At 44.8% G+C, this 25,167-nt stretch overlaps 1 protein-coding gene and 1 long non-coding RNA gene across 9 annotated transcripts in view; one reads left to right on the top strand and one right to left on the bottom strand.

The window, feature by feature from the left end:
• Positions 1 to 25,167, bottom strand: part of ATP10B (ATPase phospholipid transporting 10B (putative)) — a 392,121-nt gene that overhangs the window by 47,273 nt on the left and 319,681 nt on the right. For all 7 annotated transcript variants that reach the window (XM_086412751.1, XM_086412752.1, XM_086412750.1 and 4 more), the window contains 4 exons: positions 12,688 to 12,879; positions 10,505 to 11,105; positions 7,691 to 7,800; positions 1,766 to 1,892 (listed from right to left, as the gene is read on the bottom strand). In XM_086412751.1, coding sequence (XP_086268877.1) covers positions 1,766 to 1,892; positions 7,691 to 7,800; positions 10,505 to 11,105; positions 12,688 to 12,879 — 1,030 coding nt within the window. The remainder of the gene's footprint in view (positions 1 to 1,765; positions 1,893 to 7,690; positions 7,801 to 10,504; positions 11,106 to 12,687; positions 12,880 to 25,167) is intronic.
• On the top strand, positions 50 to 14,934 carry LOC147369823 (uncharacterized). Of its 2 annotated transcripts, none has more exons than XR_015167962.1 (3): positions 50 to 130; positions 10,320 to 10,650; positions 14,264 to 14,934. It is a non-coding gene; the product is annotated as an uncharacterized LOC147369823 (long non-coding RNA). The 2 variants fall into 2 exon arrangements; XR_015167963.1 differs by lacking the exon at positions 50 to 130 and adding an exon at positions 1,888 to 2,483.

The following is a 25,167-nucleotide window of genomic DNA, read 5'->3' on the forward strand; positions in this document are numbered from 1 at the left end:
GGGAAGAAAAATAAACCTCTCCATCCTGAAATGGGCCCATTTTGTATTTCAGGCCCAAGTGCACTGGAGAACAATCCCATGAAAAATGATGCCTGACCCTCATCTTTTCCTCCAAGCATTAACCTGGAAGGTGAGAGACTGAAGCTGATGTGTATTACAGGGAAGAAGAGTGAAGGAAAGAGGAGGAAAAACACATTTAGTGGTGTGAGAGAGAAAATGAAACAGGTGGTGAGAGGCTTTCTCAGCCAGGGAAGCCGACAGGTCCTAACACATGTGTTCTCTTTTATGCCGAACTGGCTTAGGGGTGCTTCTCACGAGCGGGGGCCAGAAGGCTCCCCTGGAACAAGGGGAAAGGTGTGCAGGAGTCAGGGGCCCTAACGGGATGACATTCTGGTGGTGGCCTGGTGTGCTGGATGGAGCTGTCTGCACTAGCTACCCCCTGGTTCCTGTTAGAGTGAGTTCTCCAGGCCAGCTTTCCAGGGAGCCTCGTGAGACAGCAGACAAAGGCCTCTGCAGTCCAAACAGGAAACAAAAGGCTGAAGGAGGTATGGTGCAAAACTGCCTCCCCTAGCTCACTACTCACCCCACTAAATCTTGCTGCTATGTTTTAAGTATAAAGAGATTTTACCATCTTCTTACAGGAACACCCAAGGTCTCCCCCTCCACCCTGGCCTGGCTGAGTTAGGTGGAGTGTGATTTATCCAGAGGAGGCAGAGAGGCTCAGAGGGGTGCGGGGAAGTGTCCTTGGGCACACAGAGCCAAGATGTGGCCTTCATCCCCAGGGCAGCACTGCCTCCCACAGGAGGCTGTTGCCCTGTGGCCACACGGCCAGGATGTGCATGCTGCGCAGGCATCACCTTTCCTAGATCTTGTTCCCAAGCTGTGAGGAGACGAATCTGAAAAAGAAAGCCTCCTCCTTCTCCCTTGGCAACGCTTTTCCTTCAACAGAAATCCATCGCTGTCTCTTAGCTGGTGCTTTTCATATTTCCCCCAGGGTAGCCATCTAATTTCTATACAGCAGCAGTCAGAGTGATTTTTGTAAAACATAAATCTGTCCCTGCTTTAACTCCCCCTCTCCAAACCTTTAGCATACGATTTACATGGCCCTTCATAATCTACATCCTCCTGAGCTCTCTTACCTCAAATGTCTCCCTTACACTCCGTGGTCCAGCTAAGGCAGACCTCTAAGTCTCCGGCTAGCCCAGGCTTTCTCACCTCCAGACCTTCATTCAGGCCCTTCCCTCTTGTGGAACACCCTCCCCCTTTGATGAGCTCCCTTTCTCCAATCAGCTCAAGCCCTCCTGTGCCCTCCTTGGCTCTGCACTAGGTTGCCACCTTTTCCTTTGTGCTTCCACCCCACCAGCTACATCTCCCAGCCCCACTCTTGTCACACTCTGATGAAATTACTTATTTAATCATCAAGGGCAGGGTCCGTGGCTCTTGTTCCCTGTTGAAGCCACAATACCTAGCGTGCTACTTGGCATACAGTAGGTGCTCAATAAACATTTGATTGACTGGAGGAGAAGCAACCAGGCTTCCTCCAGCAGGGAGTGCAGGAATGCTCCTGGGCATCCTCGGGAAGCAGGATGTAGAGTCTGGTAGGATGTTGGCACAGCTCACTGGCGCCAAATGCCTGGAAGGGCGCCCCAGGGAGGCTCCTAATTGAGACACATTTGTAATAGTGTCAGAATCAAGGCCACGCACGCCATTTCCAGCTTGCAGCATTCCTTTTAAAAAATGTAACAATAAACTTATTTTTAGCTACCAAGTAAGGTGAGTTGATTCTCCAGATGCTGTGCTGTCTCCAAGAGAAGCTCATCTCTGTTGTTGAGGGATGCCTCAGCCTGACGCCGGAAACTGGCCCATCGCCTGAAGTCCTCTTCACTCAAGACCTGTGAGATGGGAAGAGGCTCGTTCACAACTCTGGGTGTCTCCTTTCCCTGCCCACGTGCTGGACCTCCTTCAGGCCAACTTGAGCTTCAGTATACAATTAGATGGGGCTTTCCCCTCCATGACTTTTTTTTTTAGATTCTTGAATTGATGAAGGATCTTCATGTTCCATTATCATCAAATGTCTGTTGACCCCTGTGATGCTCTGGGTACTGTAGATATAATAGTGATCAAGAAAGATAAGAGCCCTACAGACCTGGGCTGATATGCTAGTAGAGGGTAAGAGACATTATCTAAGTGAATAATTTAAAAGAATGGACCATCCCAAGGACTATACAGAAGACAAACAGCATGTGACTGGGTAGGGGGATAGCTGTGGGAAGAGGGGTTATTTTTGTTTGGATCGCCAGGACCCTTAGACAAGGTGACGTACAGGCTGAAATCCAATGATGAGAAGTGTTCAGTCATGGGGAGAGGCAAGTTCAAAGGCCATGAAACAGCAGTGAACTTGCCTTTCTTTCTGTTCTTTGAACACAGCAGTTGGCTTAAGGATGGAGAGCCAGATGGAGAGGACCAGCGATGAGGCTGGAAAAGTAAGTAGCAGACAGGTCTTGTGTAGCCTGGTAGACTATTCCACTAGCTCCTGGAGGTGTCCAGTGGCTGAAAGAATCCAACTAGAGGACACAGGGGGCTTCCCTGGGAGCTCAGTTGGTAAAGAATCTGCCTACAGTGCAGGAGACCTGGGTTTGATCCCTGGGTTGGGAAGATTCCCTGGAGAAGGAAATGGCACCCACTCTAGTATTTCTGCTTGGAAAATCCTATAGACAGAGGAGCCTGGTGGGCTACAGTCCATGGGGTCGCAAGAGTCAGACACGACTTAGAGACTAAACCACCATCAGAGGATAGAGTTCCTCTTCTGGAGTCCATAGCATTTTAGACCCCTCTGTTGGCATTATACGCACACTGTCTGTTACAGTAATAAATGATTCTTTTGTCTAAGCATCAGATATTCTTTAATTTCCCACCCATGCATGGCACTGTGGGGAAAACAAAGGGGACACAGGTAGGTCTTTTGTTTTTGAGGAAGAACAGTCTTATCAGAGGAGGCGAAATAGAAATAGATAATTTCAATAAAATACAGGAAGTGGTAAGGTTTTAATTACAATCTATAGAGTAGAAAGTGCTAGTCACTGTCCCAGCATTACTTGTGTCATCTTAGTGAATCTCCATGACAACTGTATGAAGTAGGGAACACTAGCACCGTTTTACACATGAGAACATCCCAAAGCTCAGAGAGGTGAAGAACTTGCCCAAGGCCACATCACTGATAAGTGACTGGGACTTGTCCCAGGCCTGGCTTTAAAGTGGATGGTCTTAAACCTTATGGTGTACTAAGCACCACAAAAGTAAGGAGCCACTGCTCCTTCCCCTCATCCAAGGTAAGGAGCAGTGGCTATGCTTTGCTGGAGCAGCCGTGAAGAGATACCCCACGCCCAAGGTAAGAGAAACCCAAGTAAGATGGTAGGTGTTGCAAGAGGGCATCAGAGGGCAGATACACTGAAACCATAATTACAGAAAACTAGTCAATCTAATCACACTAGGACCACAGCCTTGTCTAACTCAATGAAACTAAGCCATGCCCGTGGGACAACCCAAGACAGGCGGGTCATGGTGGAGAGATGTGACAGAATGTGGTCCACTGGAGAAGGGAATGGCAAACCACTTCAGTATTCTTGCCTTGAGAACCCCATGAACAGTATGAAAAGGCAAAATGATAGGATACTGAAAGAGGAACTCCCCAGGTCAGTAGGGGCCCAATATGCTACCAGAGATCAGTGGAGAAATAACTCCAGAAAGAATGAAGGGAAGGAGCCAAAGCAAAAAGAATAGCCAGCTGTGGATGTGACTGGTGATAGAAGCAAGGTCTGATGCTGTAAAGAGCAATATTGCATAGGAACCTGGAATGTCAGGTCCATGAATCAAGGCAAATTGGAAGTGGTCAAACAAGAGATGGCAAGACTGAATGTCGACATTCTAGGAATCAGCAAACTAAAATGGACCGGAATGGGTGAATTTAACTCAGATGACCATTATATCTACTACCGCAGGCAGGAATCCCTCAGAAGAAATGGAGTAGCCATCATGGTCAACAAGAGAGTCCGAAATGCAGTACTTGGATGAAATCTCAAAAATGACAGAATGATCTCTGTTCGTTTCCAAGGCAAACCATTCAATATCACAGTAATCCAAGTCTATGCCCCAACCAGTAATGCTGAAGAAGCTGAAGTTGAACGGTTCTATGAAGACCTATAAGACCTTTTAGAACTAACACCCAAAAAAGATGTCCTTTTCATTATAGGGGCCTGGAATGCAAAAGTAGGAAGTCAAGAAACACCTGGAGTAACAGGCAAATTTGGCCTTGGAATACAGAATGAAGCAGGGCAAAGACTAATGGAGTTTTGCCAAGAAAATGCACTGGTCATAGCAAACACCCTCTTCCAACAACAAAAGAGAAGACTCTATACATGGACATCACCAGATGGTCAACACTGAAACCAGATTGATTATATTCTTTGCAGCCAAAAATGGAGAAGCTCTATACAGTCAGCAAAAACAAGACCAGGAGCCGACTGTGGCTCAGATCATGAACTCTTTATTGCCAAATTCATACCTAAATTGAAGACAGTAGGGAAAACTACTAGACCATTCAGGTATGACCTAAATCAAATCCCTTATGATTATACAGTGGAAGTGAGAAATAGATTTAAGGGCCTAGATCTGATAGATAGAGTATGATAAACTATGGAATGAGGTTTGTGACATTGTATAGGAGACAGGGATCAAGACCATCCCCATGGAAAAAAAATGCAAAAAAGCAAAATGGCTGTCTGGGGAGGCCTTACAAATAGCTGTGAAAAGAAGAGAAGCAAAAAGCAAAGGAGAAAAGGAAAGATATAAGCATCTGAATGCAGAGTTCCAAAGAATAGCAAGAAGAGATAAGAAAGCCTTCCTCAGTGATCAATGCAAAGATATAGAGGAAAACAACAGAATGGGAAAGACTAGAGATCTCTTCAAGAAAATTAGAGATACCAAGGGAACATTTCATGCAAAGATGGGCTCGATAAAGGTCGGAAATGGTATGGACCTAACAGAAGCAGAAGATATTAAGAAGAGGTGGCAAGAATACACAGAAGAACTGTACAAAAAAGATCTTCATGACCCAGATAATCACAATGGTGTGATCACTGACCTAGAGCCAGACATCCTGGAGTGTGCAGTCAAGTGGGCCTTAGAAAGCATCACTATGAACAAAGCTAGTGGAGGTGATGGAATTCCAGTGGAGCTCTTTCAAATCCTGAAAGATGATGCTGTGAAAGTGTTGCACTCAATATGCCAGCAAATTTGGAAAACTCAGCAGTAGCCATAGGACTGGAAAAGGTCAGTTTTCATTCCAATCCCAAAGAAAGGCAATACCAAAGAATGCTCAAACTTCTGCACAATTGCACTCATCTCACATGCTAGTAAAGTAATGCTCAAAATTCTCCAAGCCAGGCTTCAGCAATATGTGAACCATGAACTTCCAGATGTTCAAGCTGGTTTTAGAAAAGGCAGAGGAACCAGAGATCAAATTGCCAACATCTGCTGGATCATGGAAAAAGCAAGAGAGTTCCAGAAAAACATCTATTTCTGCTTTATTGACTGTGCCAAAACCTTTGACTGTGTGGATCACAATGAACTGTGGAAAATTCTGAAAGAGATGGGAATACCAGACCACCTGATCTGCCTCTTGAGAAATGTGTATGCAGGTCAGGAAGCAACAGTTAAAACTGGACATGGAACAACAGACTGGTTTCAAATAGGAAAAGGAGTACATCAAGGCTGTATATTGTCACCCTGCTTATTTAAATTATATGCAGAGTACATCATGAGAAACATTGGACTGGAAGAAACACAAGCTGGAATCAAGATTGCCGGGAGAAATATCAATAACCTCAGATATGCAGATGACACCACCCTTATGGCAGAAAGTGAAGAGGAACTCAAAAGCCTCTTGATGAAAGTGAAAATGGAGAGTGAAAAAGTTGGCTTAAAGCTCAACATTCAGAAAACGAAGATCATGGCATCCAGTCCCATCACTTCATGTGAAATAGATGGGGAAACAGTGTAAACAGTGTCAGACTTTATTTTTCTGGGCTGCAAAATCACTACAGATGGTTCCTGCAGCCATGAAATTAAAAGACACTTACTCCTTGGAAGGAAAGTTATGACCAACCTAGATAGCATATTCAAAAGCAGAGACATTACTTTGCCAACAAAGGTCCAGCTAGTCAAGGGTATGGTTTTTCCTGTGGTCATGTATGGATGTGAGAGTTGGACTGTGAAGAAGGCTGAGTGCTGAAGAATTGATGCTTTTGAACTGTGGTGTTGGAGAAGACTCTTGAGAGTCCCTTGGATTGCAAGGAGATCCAACCAGTCCATTCTGAAGGAGATCAGCCCTGGGATTTCTTTGGAAGGAATGATGCTAAAGCTGAAACTCCAGTACTTTGGCCACCTCATGCAAAGAGTTGACTCATTGGGAAAGACTCTGATGCTGGCAGGGATTGGGGGCAGAAGGAGAAGGGGTCGACAGGGGATGAGATGGCTGGATGGCATCACTGACTCGATAGACGTGAGTCTGGGTGAATTCCAGGAGTTGGTGATGGACAGGGAGGCCTGGCGTGCTGCGATTCATGGGGTCGCAAAGAGTCGGACACGACTGAGCGACTGAACTGAACTGAAGTGAAGCACCACAAAAGAGATGAAGAGCTCTGGGATTTATGGAGAAGAAACCACCTCTATTCTTTTTTAGACTCTTTTCCCATATAGGCCATTAGAGAATACTGAGTAGAGTTCCCTGTGCTATACAGTAGGTCCTTCTTACTTATCTATTTTATATACAGTAGTGTGTATATCAATCCCAATCTCCTAGTACATCCTTCCCCCTATTACCCCCTAATAACCATTAAGTATGAAAAGAATCTAAAAAAAAAAAGGATATATGTATATGTATAACTGATTCATTGTCCACCTGAAGCTAACAACATTATAAATGAATTATACCCTAATTAAAAAAAAATCACTTCTAACCATCTTGAAATGCATGCCCATTGTAGCTCCTCTATTTGATTTTAGGTGCTCTGGCTCTGGGATTCACAGCTCTTTGCTTGCCTTTCCTGTAGGGGCTTCAAACTGAAAGACCTGCAGGTTCCAGGGAAGGTAACCTACTTGAATCTAGCTGGGCCAAGGCCATGCGATAGAGAGTGGTAGGAACTATGACCAATCCTGGAGCACAGAAGAATATATTCCTCAGCAGGAATCTGCTGCTACCTGACTATAGTATTTGAAGCTGTTCAAGAATGGTAATCCAGTTTTCCAGATCCTCTACATTTTCAAGAGAAACCGCAAATCTAGATTTGTATGTGATCACATAAAATCTCCCAACTTCTAGATCTCAGCAAATGATGCAAATGGTAAGAGGATATTTAAAGGCAAAATTACAACATTAAAAAAATCATGAGTTATAGGTTACCAATTACATAGACAATGAAAAGCAGGGAACCACAAGGCCACACTGATAAGGAACCTTACCACTCAGATTTCGGTCCCAGCAAGATTGTCAAAAGTTGTGGGTCTGTGTGGTCAGGATAGCCAATTTTGAAAATATTAGAAGAACCAATATTGAGGATCTTCTAACAAGAAACAGAAAAGACACAAGCAGGGTTGGAGCCTTTCAGCCACTAAACGCAGAATTTATTCTTACCTTCTTGGCGATACACAGTGTTCGAAGGCCATCTCTTGCATACAAGTCTAGATGCCTCTGGGTCCGGGCTCGGATTTTCCTCATCTTCTTTTCCACATCAGTGTCACTCACTGTCAAATAGTCATTGTTCCCCATGAGGTCATGGACAAAATGCTTAGGGATCCTGTTTCTAACACCCTGGAGTCTTTAGAGGAGGAATTCCCTTATACCACCCCCACCCCCCCACACATACCCCTGTCACAAACACCAAGCTGCTCTTCCAGGCTGCCCTGCAAAGTGGTAACTCCATGGGTCCTTAAACTGTCCGCTTTCTATATCTGATCATCAAAAGTCTGGCTGAGAGAAGTACTATTTAGGGAAGTTAGGTGGCTTCAAGTATTGTTCCCAAATGCTTGTTTGTGGAAATTCCCTGACTGTCAAGTGGTTAGGACTCTGTGCTTCCAGAGCAGGGCCTATGTTCCATCCCTGGTTGGGAAACTAAGATCCTGTATACTGTGCAGGAAAAAAAAAGCATGGAAAACTCAAATACCTGTTTGCATCAGAATCACCTAGGAACTTAAATAGAGACTTGAGGGTCCATTTGAAGGCCTGCTGAATCAAAGAACAACAAGTCTTCCCTGTGACTAGTTTAGCCCTGAATAACCAGCTGTTTACATGTGTGCTAAGTTGCTTCAGTCATGTACAACTTTTTGGGACCCTGTGAACTATAGCCCATCAGGTTCCTCTGTCCATGGAATTCTCTAGGCAAGGATACTGGAGTGAGTTGCCATTTTCTACTCCAGGGGACCTTCCTAAATCCAGGGATCAAACTCTAGTCTCCTGCATTGGGAAGAGGGTTCTTTACTACTAGCATCACCTGGGAAGCTCCAACCAGCTGTTTGCTAAGTCTTAAAAATGCTATCCATCACCTGCTCTGTAATCTACTTTAGTCCTTATGGCAAGTTGCTTCCAAGATGAAGAGAGACCTAAATCTCATTGCTAAGTTCTTTACCATACTGGGTTTGCTGAGTCAGGCTTCAAAAAAATATTTTTTGGATTCCTATAAATCTAGCATGAAAAATATTTCATTGTGTAGCACAAAGTCCCCCTTTTGAAGTCCTATATAATACATTTCTCTTAGAAGAAATTTGTCTTTTTCGTTTGAAATTCCAGTACTTTTATCTATCAGATAAAAAAGAATTTTTCAGCCTGGGCTGGCGGTTATGGGACAGGATCGATGCCATCACCACTTCCTTCATCTGAGATATCACAGACATCCCTAATCAGTGGCAGCAGTTTGTAAGTCTAAGCTTGAAAAAAGCATCAGACTCCTTACCAGGGCTGGCTTGAGATCTTTAGTAACCTTAAGCAGTAAACAAATTTTATGCCCCGTGTCCATCCCTCCATATAATGCAAAATTAAAAGTACAATTCTTTACAGTAAGACAAGTATGAGGAAGTCCAATAAAGCTCTGATTTTTTTCCCTGATACTACTCTAAGCCTGCTTTTACGCAGTATAAAATCCCTTCAAGATGATTTTCTTGTTTTTCAGATGTTACTGGTTTCCAGATGCCTTAAGCACAATCTTTGTGCTTTGTCTTTTGGAGCACTATCTATGATGTTTTATTTTCAAAGACATCTGCTCCTGAGATTAAAAACACCTTTTGCCTTCTACCTGTGTACTTCTGAGTTTACTTTATTGCTCAGGCTACCAGGAACCTCAGGGTCAAATTGACTGTTCCAAAATTGTGCATATACTAAACCTGAGGTTATTTTCCCCCCTGTTTTGAAATCTTTGCTTCTCAAATCTCATAGTAACATCGTATATGTATCTTTTATTGGAGGCATCTCTCATCCGTTTTGGAATCAGGTGAGGAACAAAGAAATATCTCCAGGGCAGTGTGGAAAGCTGTTGTGCAGGAATGGAATGCTGTGGCTCCCCTGACTCCGAAACACCGAATCCACTTGCCTGCCAGAGTCTGGGGATGAAGACACTTAACTAGCTCCCTTCCCATTCTAAACGCTCATCAATCCCCATGAACCTCTTGGCTCTGATCCATAGCTGACAGTGAAGGAGGCACAGGGCTGCCTGGGCGATTCTGAAACTTGGCTGGAATCTCCTGTCCTGGGAGAATCATAGCCCCATAACTGTCTTCTCCTTGTTAGCAATCAGGAAGTGGCTACACACTAATTCATGCTGCTCCAAAATTGGACACTGAGAATGTAGGGACTTTGGAACATTTTTCTGGCTTGGAGCAAGTTAATGAAAATCCATGTTGTGGGGGCTGGGGAAAGGGATGATAAAGAGCATCCCCTGAGGTTTCCCAGAGCAACTCGAGCCCAGTGCAGAATTCTGGTGGTGTGACAAAAGCTCTGAGCCAGGATTTAGGACACCTCCTCTAGGATTCACCACTAGTGAGCTGAGCTTCTTCTTTTACGTCACTTCCCTCTTCAGGTTCAGTTGGCTTCTCCCCAAAACTAAGAGTTAGGACCACAGTATTTTCTAGGGTATATTGACGGATGTCCTGGGGTGGGGGGTAATTTGTGTATGGAACATCCATGTTTAAATGAGTTTGGAAAATTAGGAACTGTGATAAATAAAGAGGTTCCTCTTGTTTAAATGCCTTTAACAAGCTCTGTAATTCTGCAGGTCATGGAGATGTGGAGAGCAGTGTGTTAAGGAAGATGCTATGAGGAAAACATCTCGAGGGCTTGTGTTCCAGCTGGGACCTGCTGGACTGAGTGACACCATAACTCAAGACCCCAGTTACCATTCCATGCCACCAGATAAACACCAGAACCCTCTCTGCTTGGACCCTGATGAGACAGACTCACTGCAGGCTGGGTCTTCCAGCAGGTCCATGATAACGCAGTCGGCACCCTTGGTGTAGACGACGATCTCACCGGTCAGCGGGTGCCTCACGACCACAGACATCCTCTTCCTGACAGAGTCGAACTCCAGGGTGCAGAGGACGTCAAAGGTGAGGCAGGTGCCCTGGGGCAAGCGCACGGTCACTTGCTCGGGTGTCCGGGACACCAGTGTGAAGCTGTAGGCACGGGCAGCATGCACTAGGGCGGCCTCGTCAGGGCTCTCAGCCTCATAACAGAGCTCGGGACCAGCTAGGCTGAGGGCTGGGGCCTGCAGCACCTCCTCCAGGGAGGCCCTCGGCCCTGCCCCCAGGATGTCGCCCTGCTCCCACGTGCTGCTCTTGTAGCCACCATCAGTGGAATAGCCGCCGCTGCACACTGACCCGTCGTCTCTCTCTTCTGAGTCCGTGGTGGGGATGTTGGCCCCCAAGCTCTCCCCCAAGTCCATGTCGGAGGGTGCAGTGGATGAGAAGGACTGACTGAGGCTTGAAAGCTTCAACCTGTGGAACAGCTGCTGGATCTTCTCCAGGGATGTCCCCAGAGCCTTGGTCGAGGGTGGCATGGTGACCTTGAGGCAAAAGAGGAAAGGAGAACATGACTCTCCAGGTTGGGAAAACTATCGAGCTGCCTTATGGCAGAATATGAAGCTCATTTTGCAGAATATGAAGCTCATTTTGCAGTCATCCACTTCAATGATGGTGGGCAAGCCTCTCCCTTCTGTGAGCCTTGGTTTACCCAACTATAACGTGAGAGGGTTAGGCCACTGGTTTCCTTCCAGCCCTGACTTCCTAGGGATTGGTGGTGACATCCCACTTTGATCATGGGCCAAGCAAAGCAAAGGAGACAGAAGCCAGACTCAGGTTGCAGTTCACACGCCCTGAACCCTTATCATCACCTTGCCTGCTTTATTTTTGCACGCAGCATCTCACTTCATCCTCCCAGCAACAGTGCTAGGGGATCCTATCATTATCCCGACTTCTGGATGAGGAAACCAAGGCACAGCGAGACTAAGTGGGCTGTGATCACTCAGCTTGTAGGTGGCAGAGCTGGCTCTCACATCGGGGTCTGTCTGACTCCAGGGGCTTCTGAGCTACCTGCCAGCTGCAGCCTTCCATTAGCTTGAAAATTGAGAATTGGAGGGTATACTTCTTTCTTTCTTGAACATAGAACTTCTCAGATAATGCTTCCTGCCTCCCAAAGTTCCCTGCAGACCTCTGATTACTTGCTGACTTTTCAGGGTAGTTTAGAACCTGGGTGTAATAATAGGGGCTCTGGTTTGGTACCTGGATGAACCCTCTTTTTCTTGATTTTTGTGGCCAAGTGTTGTAACACCATTAGTCTTATTCATCACTTACAAGAGAGCTTGGGTGAGAGTATGTGGATAAAATAAATCTATCTTCAGTACTGAAAAATAACTCCAAGTATGCTGCTGCTGCTGCTGCTGCTAAGTCGCTTCAGTCGTGTCTGACTCCTAGGGACCCCATGGACTGCAGCCCACCAGGCTCCTCCGTCCATGGGATTTTCCAGGCAAGAGTACTGGAGTGGGTTGCCATTGCCTTCTCCAAACTCCAAGTATAGTCTTTTATAAATGGCCATCCAGCTGTGTTATCTCTAACTTTGCAAAACCTCACACAAGGTGTTCATTTTTTTTAACCCACCCTTTAAAAATCAGATACCAGTAAACCGTGATATTATGATAGAATCATACAGATGGTTCTGCCATGTATTCACCATATGTCCTTCATTAAGTTACTCAAGTTCTCTGAGCCACTGTTTCTTCACTTGCTAAATCCAAAGACATACCCCACAGGATTGCTGGGCCATAAAGATTAAATGATAGTGCAGGCGACGTTTGGCATAGAACCCTGCACATAGCAAGTGCTCAGTAAATATTAACTTTTAACGTCTACCCTGCAGAGAGACACAAAATGTGAAACCTACACAGAAAACTCATATGGAACTTCTTATATTGTATTTAAAACATAAGGGGATTGAGGCCCAGAGAGGACAAGAGCTTTGTTCAAGGTCTCACAGTGATGACGTGGTGACAGTGTGACTAGGACCCAAGTGTTTTGCGCTATTGTGCAGGGTACCCCCTTCATGCCTGTGCTCCTCCCATCCATTCCACCCCCACCATCACCGGTCGTTACCCTCTGCCGGGGCTCGGTAGTCGTGGAGACCATGACAGAGTTGCAGATGGTTAAGGCAAGGAAGAAGTCAGCAACGGAGGAGGCAGTGGCAAGGGAAGGCTTGGGGGGTCTGCCCTCTGACAGGGTCTCCAGCCACAGAGCTGCGTCTCGCACCTTGGACAGGAGATTTTTATCTGGAGTCACGTCTTTTTCCTGGGAGAGAAAGGCTAGAGTCAGAGTTTTTCCTGAAGGGACTGGGGAGGAAGGCCCCCTGCAGCAGATTCGCTCATGCCCGGGAAAGGCTGATACAGTCCTCCGCGCATCCTGCACCCAGCATGTCTCCCCTACTCTGGGTCTGCTCACCTTAGAGTCTGATTTGGCTCCTTCTCTTCCCTCAAGCCCATGTGTCCATCAGTTATATAGACTCTGGTGGTTCTGCCCCCACAGCATCTTCCCATCATTTACCCCTCATTCCTGATGCTTCCAGCCAGGCTCAGACCCTCTAACCCTCCAGCCTGGGTTTCCACATGCATGCATGTGTGCATGCTTGCTCAGCTGCTTCAGTCATGTCTGATTCTTACAACCCCATGGACTGTAGCCCACCAGGCTCCTCTGTCCATGGGATTTTCCACGGAAGAATACTGGAGTGGGTTGCCATGCCCTCCTCCAGGGGATCTTTCCAACCCAGGGATCGAATCCACATCTCCTACATTGTAGGCAGATTCTTTACCATTGAGTCCCCCAGGAAGCCCTCTGGATTTCCAATTAAGCCTTTAAAGTGAGGTGACTGCCTTTCACCTCATTTAGTTTGAACCCTTCATATGTATATCACCCATACATCCTTCTAAGACACCATTTCCCTCAAGGTATTCTTGAGACTAAAAAATCTTCAGATCTTCACTGTGAACATGATCATTTCAGTCTGGCATCTAAATTGTTTCCCAGTTTGCATTTCTCCTGTTGATTTCCACCACTCTGCATGTGGTCCTTCAGCTCAGCCAGGTGGTCTGGTGGCTGCCTCCTGGGGGTATACTCCCCTCCTAGGCCTCTGATCCCACTCTTATGGAAGTGCTCTCCTGCCTACCCAAATCCTACCTGGACTTCATAACCATAAAAACTCCACGGGTTCATGAGATCTGACTCAGCCACAGTGAGTAATCTGTCTTCTGAGCCAGAAGCTTCAGCAGCAGCTTCTTGAACTGAGAATATCCACAGGAGTCAGGCAGGTAAGGTGAATGAGGGAACATGGCCGAGTTACAGATGAGGATGCTATGGGCTGGGGGAGTGGGGCTGTGAGACCCGGCAAGTCCCACCCCATCTAAAAGGGGGTGACTCTTCTGCTAGTAAAATGCTCCAAGGCTGGTGCATTTTGCTAAATCTCTGCATTTTTCAAAATAAAGTAGAGAATGATGTAAGGACTGTTTTTTGTTTTTTTTTTTTTCTTTTTAAAAAACTCTGCGGACTGGATCTGACTCATGGATTTCCAATTTTTTCACATCTTGGTTGAAACTGCCACTTCTTCCATCCCTCTAGAATTCACTACATATTGCCTATATTTTAAATTAAATTTTCTTATGTCCATGTTTAATCTCCCTAGAGATAAACCAAGAGCCTGAAAGATGGATTGCCTTTTCTATGAAGTTGTATCTTCTGGAACTCCAAAGATTGCGTGATGTGAAGCAGAAGTTCAATAAACACCAGCTCTTCATAGATATGACAAAAGCCATTCTGTAAAGACGTTTTTACATACAGCCATTTCTATCAATGCTCAGAGTTCACAGGCTCATTCAAGTTTAGAAGAGTCAATGATTGAAAAAGATGCACTGAGGGAATTTTGACTGATACATGCAGAGAGAAGACTGAGGGCCAATAAGCCGGCAAGTTTTACAAACTAGAACCCAAGTTGAAATTAAAAACATCCTGTGGGGCAGACTTAGAAAATGAACTTATGGTTGCCAGAGGGAAGGGATAGTTAGGGAGTTTGGGAAGGTCATGTACACACTACTATATTCAAAGTGGATAACCAACAAGGTCTACTGTAGCACATGGAACTCTACTCAATGTTACGTGCCAGGCTGGATGGGAAGGAAGACTGGGGGAGAATGGATACATGTATGTACGGCTGAGTCCCAGCGCTGTTCACCTGAACCTACCACAACATTGTTAATAGGCTATACTTCAATACAAAATGAAAAATTAAAAAAAAATCCTGTGGGGAAGAGTCCTCAGACTGTGTCTTCTCTGACTACCAACTGCAATTACCCCAGCGGTCAGATTCTAAGCTCCCTGGTCTGCTGGCATAGGTGAGCGTCACAGGGAGGAAGCACAGTGGGGCGTGGAGGTGCTGGAGGGATGAGATTCTGGTCTCCACCTGCACAGTTGATCAGGGGAAGCGGATAGGATGTGGAGTGCACACTCCAAAGAGCTCTAACCTTCATCTGGGGGACTCTCACAGAGCCAGCACCTGCACTTCCATCTTGTTCATCCCATATTAAGAGGAGAGTTTCCTGCAAAGAACCTGTTTATGAAAAGGAAGAGCACTAGTAACACCGCATCATCTGCATCTCCTCTCACTGCCCTGTAATGAGTATATGGTGGGCCATCCGTACCATATGGTGTCTGTGCTTTCAGAAAGCGTAGGAAGGAGCGAGGACCACCTGTCCTCTCTGCCTTTGAGTGCAGTTGTCACAGCAGGAGCTCACAGTGATGGAGCTCATCCTACCTCTCCAGCAGGGTCATTTATGCATCTCACTGGGTTTTCACAGCCCCAACCAGAGATGAAACTAATCTCAACTGAAACCCAGAACGATGGGCTGACTTGACCAATGCCACTCAGTGAGTCAATGTAAAGCCAGAATTGCACATCAGACCCCTTGATTGCTAGTCTAGGGTCTTCCTGTCTGTGGTCATATAGTAAAGTAGTATTCTCCCTTCATAATACTCCCATGCTGACTCCTCTAACCTTACTTCAGGGTCCCTCCAGTACCTGTCATCAGTTTACCAACACTGTTCAAAGAACTCTGAGCCAATTTATCCTAACAGTAATGAGAGTTCTTATCTGTGGAGTGTTTCTGATGGTCTGTACATCTGTCATCTCACTGCATCCCTGCAGCATGTTATCTATACTCTCAGACATTCAAGCTGGACTTAGAAAAGGCAGAGGAACCAGAGATCAAATTGCCAACATCTGTTGGGTCATAGAAAAAGCAAGGGAATTCCAGAAAAAACATCTACTTCTGCTTCATTGACTAGGCTAAAGCCTTTGACTGCATGGAGCACAACAAACTGTGGAAAATTCTTTTTTTTTTTTTTTTAATTTTATTTTATTTTTAAACTTTACGTAATTGTATTAGTTTTGCCAAATTCTTAAAGAGATGGCAACACCAGACCACTTACTTGCCTCCTGAGAAACCTGTATGCAGGTCAAGAAGCAACAGTTAGAACCAGACATGGAACAATGGACTGGTTCCAAATTGGGAAAGGAGCGTGTCAAGGCCTGTATATTGTCACCCTGCTTATTTAACTTATATGCAGAGTACATCATCTTAAAATGCTGGGCTGGATGAGGCACAAGCTGGAATCAAGATTGCTGGAGAAATATCAATAACCTCAGACATGCAGATGATACCACTATTAAGGTAGAAAGTGAAGAGGAACTAAAGAACCTCTTGATGAAAGTTAAAGAGGAGAGTGAAAAAGCTGGCTTAAAGCTCAGCATTCAGAAAACTAAGATCATGGTATCCAGTCCCATCAGTTCAGTTCAGTTGCTTAGTCATGTCTGACTCTTTGTGACCCAATGGACTGCAGCACGCCAGGCCTCCCTGTCCATCACCAACTACTGGAGTTTACCCAAACTCATGTCCATTGAGTCAGTGATGCCATCCAACCATCTCATCCTCTGTCGTCCCCTTCTTCCCCTACCCTCAATCTTTCCCAGCATCAGGGTCTTTTCAAATGAGTCAGCTCTTCACATCAGGTGGTAATGGTATTGGAGTTTCAGCCTCAACATCAGTCCTTCCAATGAACACCCAGGACTGATCTCTTTTAGGATGGACTGGTTGGATCCCTTTGCAGTCCAAGGGACGCTCAAGAGTCTTCTCCAACACCACAGTTCAAAAGCATCAATTCTTCGGTGCTCAGCTTTCTTTATAGTCCAACTCTCACATCCATACATGACTACTGGAAAAACCATAGCCTTGACTAGACGGACCTTTGTTGGCAAGGTAATGTTTCTGCTTCTTAATATGCTGTCTAGGTCCCATCATTTCATGGCAAATAGATGGGAAAACAATGGAAACAGTGACAGACTTTATTTTCTTGAGCTCCAAAAATCACTGCAGATGGTGACTGCATCCATGAAATCAAAAGATTCTGGCTCCTTGGAAGAAAATCTATGACCAAACTAGACAGCATATTAAAAAGCAGAAACATTATTTGCTGCAAAGTTCTGTCTAGTCAAAGCTCTGATTTTGCAGTAGTCATGTATGGATGTGAGAGTTGGACCATGAAGAAGACTGAGCATTGAAGAATTGATGCTTTTGAACTGTGGTGTTGAAGAAGACTCTTGAGAGTCCCTTGGACTGCAAGGAGATCAAACCAGTCAATCCTAAAGGAAATCAGTCCTGAATATTCATTGGAAGGACTGATGCTGAAGCTGAAGTTCCAACAGTTTGGCCACTTGATGAGAACTGATTCATTAGAAAAGATCCTGATGCTGGGAAAGATTGAAAGCAGGAAGAGAAGGGGACAAAAGAGGGTGAGATGGTTGGATGGCATCATGGACTCAACGGACATGAGTTTGAGCAAACTCTGGGAGATGATAAAGGACAGTAAAGTGCTACAGTTCATGGGGTCGAAAAGAGTTGGACATGACTGAGTGACTGAACAACAACAACCACTATTCTCCCAGTTACCTCTGCATTTCAAATGAAGAAAGTGCTGCCCAGGGAGATTAGGCATCTTGCCCAGGTCATATAGTCAGTTGATTCAAGAAAGTTCAACTCTAGAATTCATGCTCTTTAACCCCCATGCCAGGCAAGATCCCCCACGAGAAAGAAGTAGCCTTTGATTCTTGCTGACTGCTGGCATCTTTAGTGTCTGGCATCTCAGTGAGCTTGCATATCTAATCCTTAGGGCTCAGCAGACAGTCCACAAGATTATAAAGGGGATTATGGGGGTCTTTTCCAGAAAATATTTTATCTTTTTTTTTTTTTTGGTGATGGTACATAAATGGGGTGCTTTTAACCCTTACCACAGATACCCAGAGTTGGGAACAAGCTTGGATGTCATCACAGCCAAATCCCCTATTTTCCTGATGATAAAACTGAGTGCCAGAGAGGAGGGAAGTGAACTTTTCAAGACTGCACATTGAATCAGGGTCAGAACTAGGACAGATTTCACACCACCTGACTCCAGCCCAACAGCACACTGCTTTGCTCCAAGCTATGCATTATGTAGTTCCAAACGGTGACACAGATAAAATGATTTAATGGGTATTTATTGCATGTCCATTTACTCTCTAGTCTCTTAAGTGCCATGAGGGCAGAGACTGCGATGTGTCCTGGTGCCTGGCAGCCTGCAGGCACTCGCTCAAACCTTTGTTGCCTAACTCCTATCTAGGGCAAGATATTACCTCACCACTGATGAACTAACAGGGGCTCTTTGTTAAAACTCTTCCTTAGTATTTACTTTCAATCATACAGCAACGCATTAAAAAGAAGTTCGGCGAAGGGCCTACTTGTCTCTGGCACTGGCAGCAGGCCCAGTCTGCAGGTGTCAATGGCAGATGTCATGGCAGCTTTATCCAGACACACAGACTTGTTTCTGCAGGGCAAGCTTCTTCGTGGTTCCCTTTGCCCACAGCCCATTGGTTTCCTATCCGGTTCATTAACACTAGGAACTTGGCATGTAGGACACTTAGCGAGAAAGCAGCACCCCTTATCCACCTTGGGGCCCTTTGGCTAGTCTATTTCTCTGAAGGAAAAGAAATACATGTCTATGGGGCTACTGGTTGTTCAGATTAGAGCTTTGTGGCAACCTGGCACCCAACCGGTTGGATTTCTTTCTATAGCAGAACCCCCAAGTCTTCCTCTTTGAAGAAGGTGCTCTCTGACCTCACACCACACCCTCAAGGATCCTGTTATTATCACTGGATTGTGTCTATTGACAACTTACAGGAAAGTGATTGCTATGCTAAGTGCTTCCATGTGTGTGTTAAGTCACGTTAGTTGTGTCTGACTTTTTGTGATCCCACGTAGCTTGCCAGGCTCCTCTGTCCATGGGATTCTCCAGGCAAGAATACTGGAGTGGGTTGCCTCCTCCAGGGGATCTTCCCAACCTAGGGATTGAACCTGTGTCTCTTCTGTCTCCTGTATTGTCTGGCAAGTTCTTTACCACAAATGTCACCTGGGAAGCCTGGCTTCTGTGTATATTATGTCATTATAACAGCATTAAATAGCTATTATCATTCTCCCACTTTATTAGTGAAGTGAATGAGGCTCACTGCAAATAAATAACTTGTCTAAGGTCTCAAAATCAATAAAATAGCTCAGTCCTGAACCCAGTTCTGCTGATGCTAGACCCAAACCCTTAAACATGATGCCAGTACTTCCCAAACTCTAACATGTACATGAATCAGCTAGGCATCTTGTTTAAACACAGATGCTGATTCAGCAAGTCTGGAGTGAGGCCTAAGCATCTGCATTTCTATAAACTCCCCAAGTGGTGCTCCTGCCTGCTGTGGGTCTGAGGACCACAGTTTGAGTACAAGATTCTAGGCTATATGGCTGCCCTATTTCTCCCATTTCCTCTCTGGCTGGGAGCATTTGACATTGAAAGCTGTGAGGAGGTGGCCAAGCTCCATCCACTACTCTCCTCTCACTTTAAATGACAGGTCATTCACAGTCACATTGTTGACAATCATTGATTGAGTGCAGCAGGCTGCTGCTGTGGGAACCCACAGAGCCAGCGGTGGAAATGAATAGGAGCCCTCGTGTGCAGGCCTGGAACAAACTGTGGCCTAGTCCCTCCCATGCCTCCATCTCCTCTTCCCCTCTCTATGACCTGTGCCTCTTATTCCAGCTACTGTTTAGAACTGCAAGTCTCCATTTGCTTGTATGGAATGTCTCCCCTACAACAACCTGCAACCCCCCCAACTAGATGGTTTCTTCTCTTTGCTCTGGTTAACCTTTAATTTTGTCTCAAATTCAGCTCCGATGCTAACCCTTTCAGGAAGCTCCCCCTGACTCCTAGTTTGATGTAAGTGCATTTCCTTTGGGCTTCTATGTACCTCTGCCCCCTTACATCCCAGCCTGAGAGCAGTGTCACATAGTCACTGGGGTTCTTCTTGCCCCTTCCTTGGACTGCAAATGCCTGAAATCAGGGATGATGCCCCATTAGACTTTATATCCCCAGTGGCTAGAATGGTACTTGCCACAGTGTAGATGCTTGTTTCGTATTTGTTGGCTGACTGACAATAAATTAAAGGCTAGTCCAAGAAAAGTAGATACTGAGAATATATAGAATTGACAGATGAAGAGGAAGCAGACCCTTCCATTTGCTATTGGTGAGTGTCTGGACTGGTACAACCACTGGGGTAGTATCAATCCAAATTTTAAACATGCACAAAATCTCAATTTAGCAGTTATGCTCTAAGAATCTATAAAAAAAACTTACATACATGTAGAAACAGATGATGGCTCAACCAGTCAACAGATTTTAACAGCCATTTAAAAAATGACAAGGCAGCTCTCCACTGAATATCTGTCCATTTGTCTACATACATGCAATATTCCTCAAGATTCATTAGGTTAAAGAGAAGTTCAGAGTCCAAGACAGTGCACGGTGCACTTTTATTTGTAGGAAAGGATGTGCTTATGTGAATATTCCACTTGCATGCTTTTATTGGGTTTTCCAAAAAGTTCCTTTAGGTTTTTCCATAAAAGCATATGAAAACCCAAACAAACTTTTTGGCCAACCTAAGATATAGCTTGGAGAAGGCAATGGCAACCCACTACAGTACTCTTGCCTGGAAAATCCCATAGATGGAGGAGCCTGGTAGGCTGCAGTCCATGGGGTTGTGAAGAGTTGGACACGACTGAGCGACTTCACTTTCACTTTTCACTTTCATGCATTGGAGAAGGAAATGTCAACCCACTCCAGTGTTCTTGCCTGGAGAATCCCAGGGACAGGGGAGTCTGGTGGGCTGCCGTCTGTGGGGTCGCACAGAGTCGGACACGACTGAAGCGACTTAGCAGCAGCAGCAGCAGCAGCAAGATATAGCTACAAGCACCTCTGGGAAGTACACAGGAAAGCTCAAATAATGGTTGTCTTTGAGTGGTGGGGAACAGAGGAGGCAAGGAGGCTTACTCTCCCATCTGCCCTTTGGTTCCTTATGAATACTTAGCCATGTGGTTGTATCCTATTGTGGACATAAACTTTCTCGGTTGCTGGGGAGTTGAAGGCTGAAGTAGTATTTAGGGTAGTGATGTTTTTGCCCTTGCTGAGGTTGTGGCCTTGATATTGAGTTTGGGTGAAGAATAGGGAGATCCCAGTGTTAGTAACTGCATCCATGAAATTAACGAGATACTTGATCCTTGGAAGAAAAGCTATGACCAACCTAGAGAGCACATTAAAAAGCAGAGACATTACTTTGCTGACAAAGGTCTGTCTAGTCAAAGCTATGGTTTTTCCAGTAGTCATGTATGGATGTGAGAGTTGGACCATACAGAAAGCTGAGCACTGAAGAATTGATGTTTTTGAACTGTGGTGTTGGGGAAGACTCTTGAGAGTCCCTTGGACTGCAAGGAGATCAAACCAGTCAATCCTAAAGGAACTTAGTCCTGAATATTCATTGGAAGGACTGATACCTGGCCACCTGATGTGAAGAACTGACTCATTGGAAAAGACCCTGATTCTGGGAAAGATTGAAGATAGGAGGAGAAGAGGACAACAGAGGATGAGATGGTTGGATGGCATCACTGACTCAATGAACATGAGTTTGAGCAAGCTCTGGGAGTTTGTGATGGACAGGGAAGCCTGGAGTGCTATATAGTCCATGGGGTTGCAAAGAGTTGGACATGACTGAGTGACTTAACTGAACTGAATGTTAGTAAATATTTGCTTAAATAAAAGCACATGGATTGTTAAGGTGAACTTTTCCCAAATGAGACAGAAACTCCAAGGGAAAAACTCAGTCGACTAGCAAAAAGAGAGTTCCCTACAATATTGATTCATTATAAAAACCCTTACCAAAGTGGGTATAGAGGGTACATGTCTGAACATAAAAACCATCTATGACAAACCCACAGTCAACATAATACTCAATGGTGAAAAACTGAAAGCCTTCCCAACTAAAATCTAGAACAAGACAAGGATGCCATTTCTCACCATTTCTACTCAACTTAGTATTGGAAGTCCTAGCCACAAACATCAGACAAGAAAAAGGAAAGGCATCCAAATTGGAAGGAAACAGATAAAATTGTCATTATGTGCTGATAGCATGGTAATATATGTATAAAACCCTAAAGATTCCACACGAAAACTACTAGAACTACAAGGTGGCAGGGTACAAGATAAACATTCAGAAATTGGTTGTGTTTCTTTAAAACAAACAATGAACTATCAGAAAGGGAAAATTAAAAAAAATCCCTTTTAAAATCACATCAAAAAGTATTTAGGAATAAACCAGACCAAGGAGGTGAAAGATTTATATTCTGAGAACTAGAATGTATTGATATAGGAAATTGAAGATGATACAAAGAAACAGAAAAAGAGTCCATGCTCTTGGATTGGAAAAATTAATACTGTTAAAATGGCCATATTACCCAAAGCCATCTACAGATTTAAAACAATCTCAATCAAATTACCAGTGACACTTTTCATAGAACTAAAACAAATAATACTAACATTTATATGGAACCATAAAAGACCAAGAATTGCCAAACAATCCTGAGGAAAAAGAACAAAGCTGAAGGCATAACTCTCCCAAACTTCAGAAAATACTATAAAGTTATAATAATAAAAACAACATAGTATTGTCACAGAAACAGACATGTGGATCAATAGAACAGGATAGAGGTCTCAGAAATAAACCCACACTGCTGCTGCTAAGTCACTTCAGTCGTGTCCGACTCTGTGTGATCCCGTAGACGGCAGCCCACCAGGCTCCGCCATCCCTGGGATTCTCCAGGCAAGAACATTGGAGTGGGTTGCCATTTCCTTCTCCAATGCATGAAAGTGAAAAGTGAAAGTGAAGTTGCTCAGTCGTGTCTGACTCTTAGCGACCCCATGGACTGCAGCCTACCAGGCTCCTCTGTCCATGGGATTTTCCAGGCAAAAGCACTGGAGTGGGGTGCCATTTCCTTATGTATTTTAATTGGAGGCTAATTACTTTACAATATTGTGGTTTTGCCATACATTGACATGAATCAGCCATGGGTGTAAATGTGTCCCCCCAGTCCTGAACCCCTCTCCCACCTCCCATCCCAACCCATCCCTCTGGGTTATCCCAGTGCACCAGCTTTGAGTGCCCTGTTTCATGCTTTGAACTTGGACTGGTTATCTATTTCACATATGGTAATATACATGTTTTGATACTATTCTCTCAAATCATCCCACCCTTGCCTTCTCCCACAGAGTCCAAAAGCCTGTTCTTTATATCTGTGTCTCTTTTGCTGGCAAGACCTAGTTCTTACGAATAGGGCTATGGGCCCCCATTTGGGACCCTGAGGGAAGCCAAGCTGAGACAGGCCTCATCCATTTATTGCCCTGTGTAGTCATGTCACTTCCTAAAGGATTTTGCATGCTAGGTTAGTTAAATCCAGACTCTTATCTAACCTTGTTGTGGGAGTGTGTGCATGTGGGCTGTCCCAGAGCAGACAACAAGTGTGGCACAAGTATCTTCCCAAGAAGGAAAGGAAGACCAAGTTTCAAAAAAGAGGCAGAGGGCCAAAGACAGCCTTCTTTACTTTCCTCCATTGCATTCTTTCCAGACAGATGGGTGAGGCTGTGCCCACAGAAGGGAGAGGTGGTGAAGTATGGAGCCTAACCCACCCTGATGCAAACTTTATGATTAGGAAGATAGTGTTTGGTCTGATGACTGGAAAACATTTTTCAAGCAACATGTCTAAACAAAGACTTTGTACTCCAATCTTGGCTGCTCACAGACTGGGGGTGGGGGTGGGGTGGGCAGGGAGGGCATTTCATTTCCCATCTACCAGGATTCATAAATACTGGCTAAGGACTCCTTACTTTCCTAAGTAGTGATATATTACCCCACCCTAAAGTCACAGATATGACGGCAGCCAATTAAACAACAATTACCAATGCTACCTTGTTCTTTGTAGTAAAAGAAAAAAGTCAGCTTTTGTTGTGGTGGTTGTTATTGTTGATGCACATTTTATTTTTGGTTTAGAGCAAAGGGCCGTGGAGGCCAACAATGGGCTTCTTTGAAGGGGGTTGGGTGCTCCGCCATGACCTGGCATCTCTGGGGCTTCAGAGGCAAGTTCTGGCTGGGTTTACAAAGGTAAGGTAAAGCACTGTTGGTGCCAAGAGATTATCCAACCAAATTGGATGCCAGATGGGCAGGTGGAAGATGAGACAGCATAGAGTTTGGCAAGAGTCGGTGGGGGTGGGAGTCAGGAGCTAGGAGCCAGCGCATCTTCCTGGGGCTGCCACAGATGTTCTCCACAGACAAATTCAAGGATCTGATATTCCAGCCACAGAGAGTATACAGGTTAGTATCAGACCCCTTTAAGGCAGCTTAAATCACCCCCTTCAGCCAATGCCTCCCAAGTTGTAGAAGGCATCTATTTGAACCAAATGAAGACTATTTCTGAGTGGGGTGATAGCGTGCTTAGAGAGGTTCTTAGTGGCTGCTCAGCAGAATCACTAGAAATCAAAATATAAATACTCAGGCCCGACCCTAGACCAAATAGTCCAGAATATCAGGGGGGAGGATTCCACGTATTTTATGAAAACTCCCGTTTCTTCTCCCTGTCATCACTTATGTGAACATTTGTCCAAGGCAGACAGCTTTCCTTTAAAAGGTCATTTAAAACTTCTATTATTTATCCCTCTGTCTAGAACACAGTATTTTAAGGATTAAATCCTTGAAACCAACAGTAATCCTTTCTTGAGATAAGAATATTGAGGTTTCCACCCAGTGAACTGGCCAAAGCCACAGAGCTGATTACACAGTGGAGCTGAGATGAACACCTGGGGGCATGTGGCCCCAAACGTGCCTAATTACAAGCGTCATATTCTTTGACTTTTATTTATTTTTTTGTGAGATAATTAAAAATATTTTCTTTTTAATTGTATTTTTTAACTTTACAATATTGTATTGGTTTTGCCATTTATCAACATGAATCCACCATAGGTATACACGTGTTCCCCATCCTGAACCCTCCTCCCTCCTCCCTCCCCTATCATCCTTCTGGGTCGTCCCAGTGCACCAGCCCCAAGCATCCAGTATTGTGTATTGAACCTGGACTGGCGTTT

This window comes from Bos grunniens, chromosome 7 (assembly GCF_055505025.1).
Source record: "Bos grunniens cultivar Pamir isolate PY7600 chromosome 7, Bosgru_T2T1.0, whole genome shotgun sequence".
Lineage (NCBI taxonomy): Eukaryota > Metazoa > Chordata > Mammalia > Artiodactyla > Bovidae > Bos > Bos grunniens.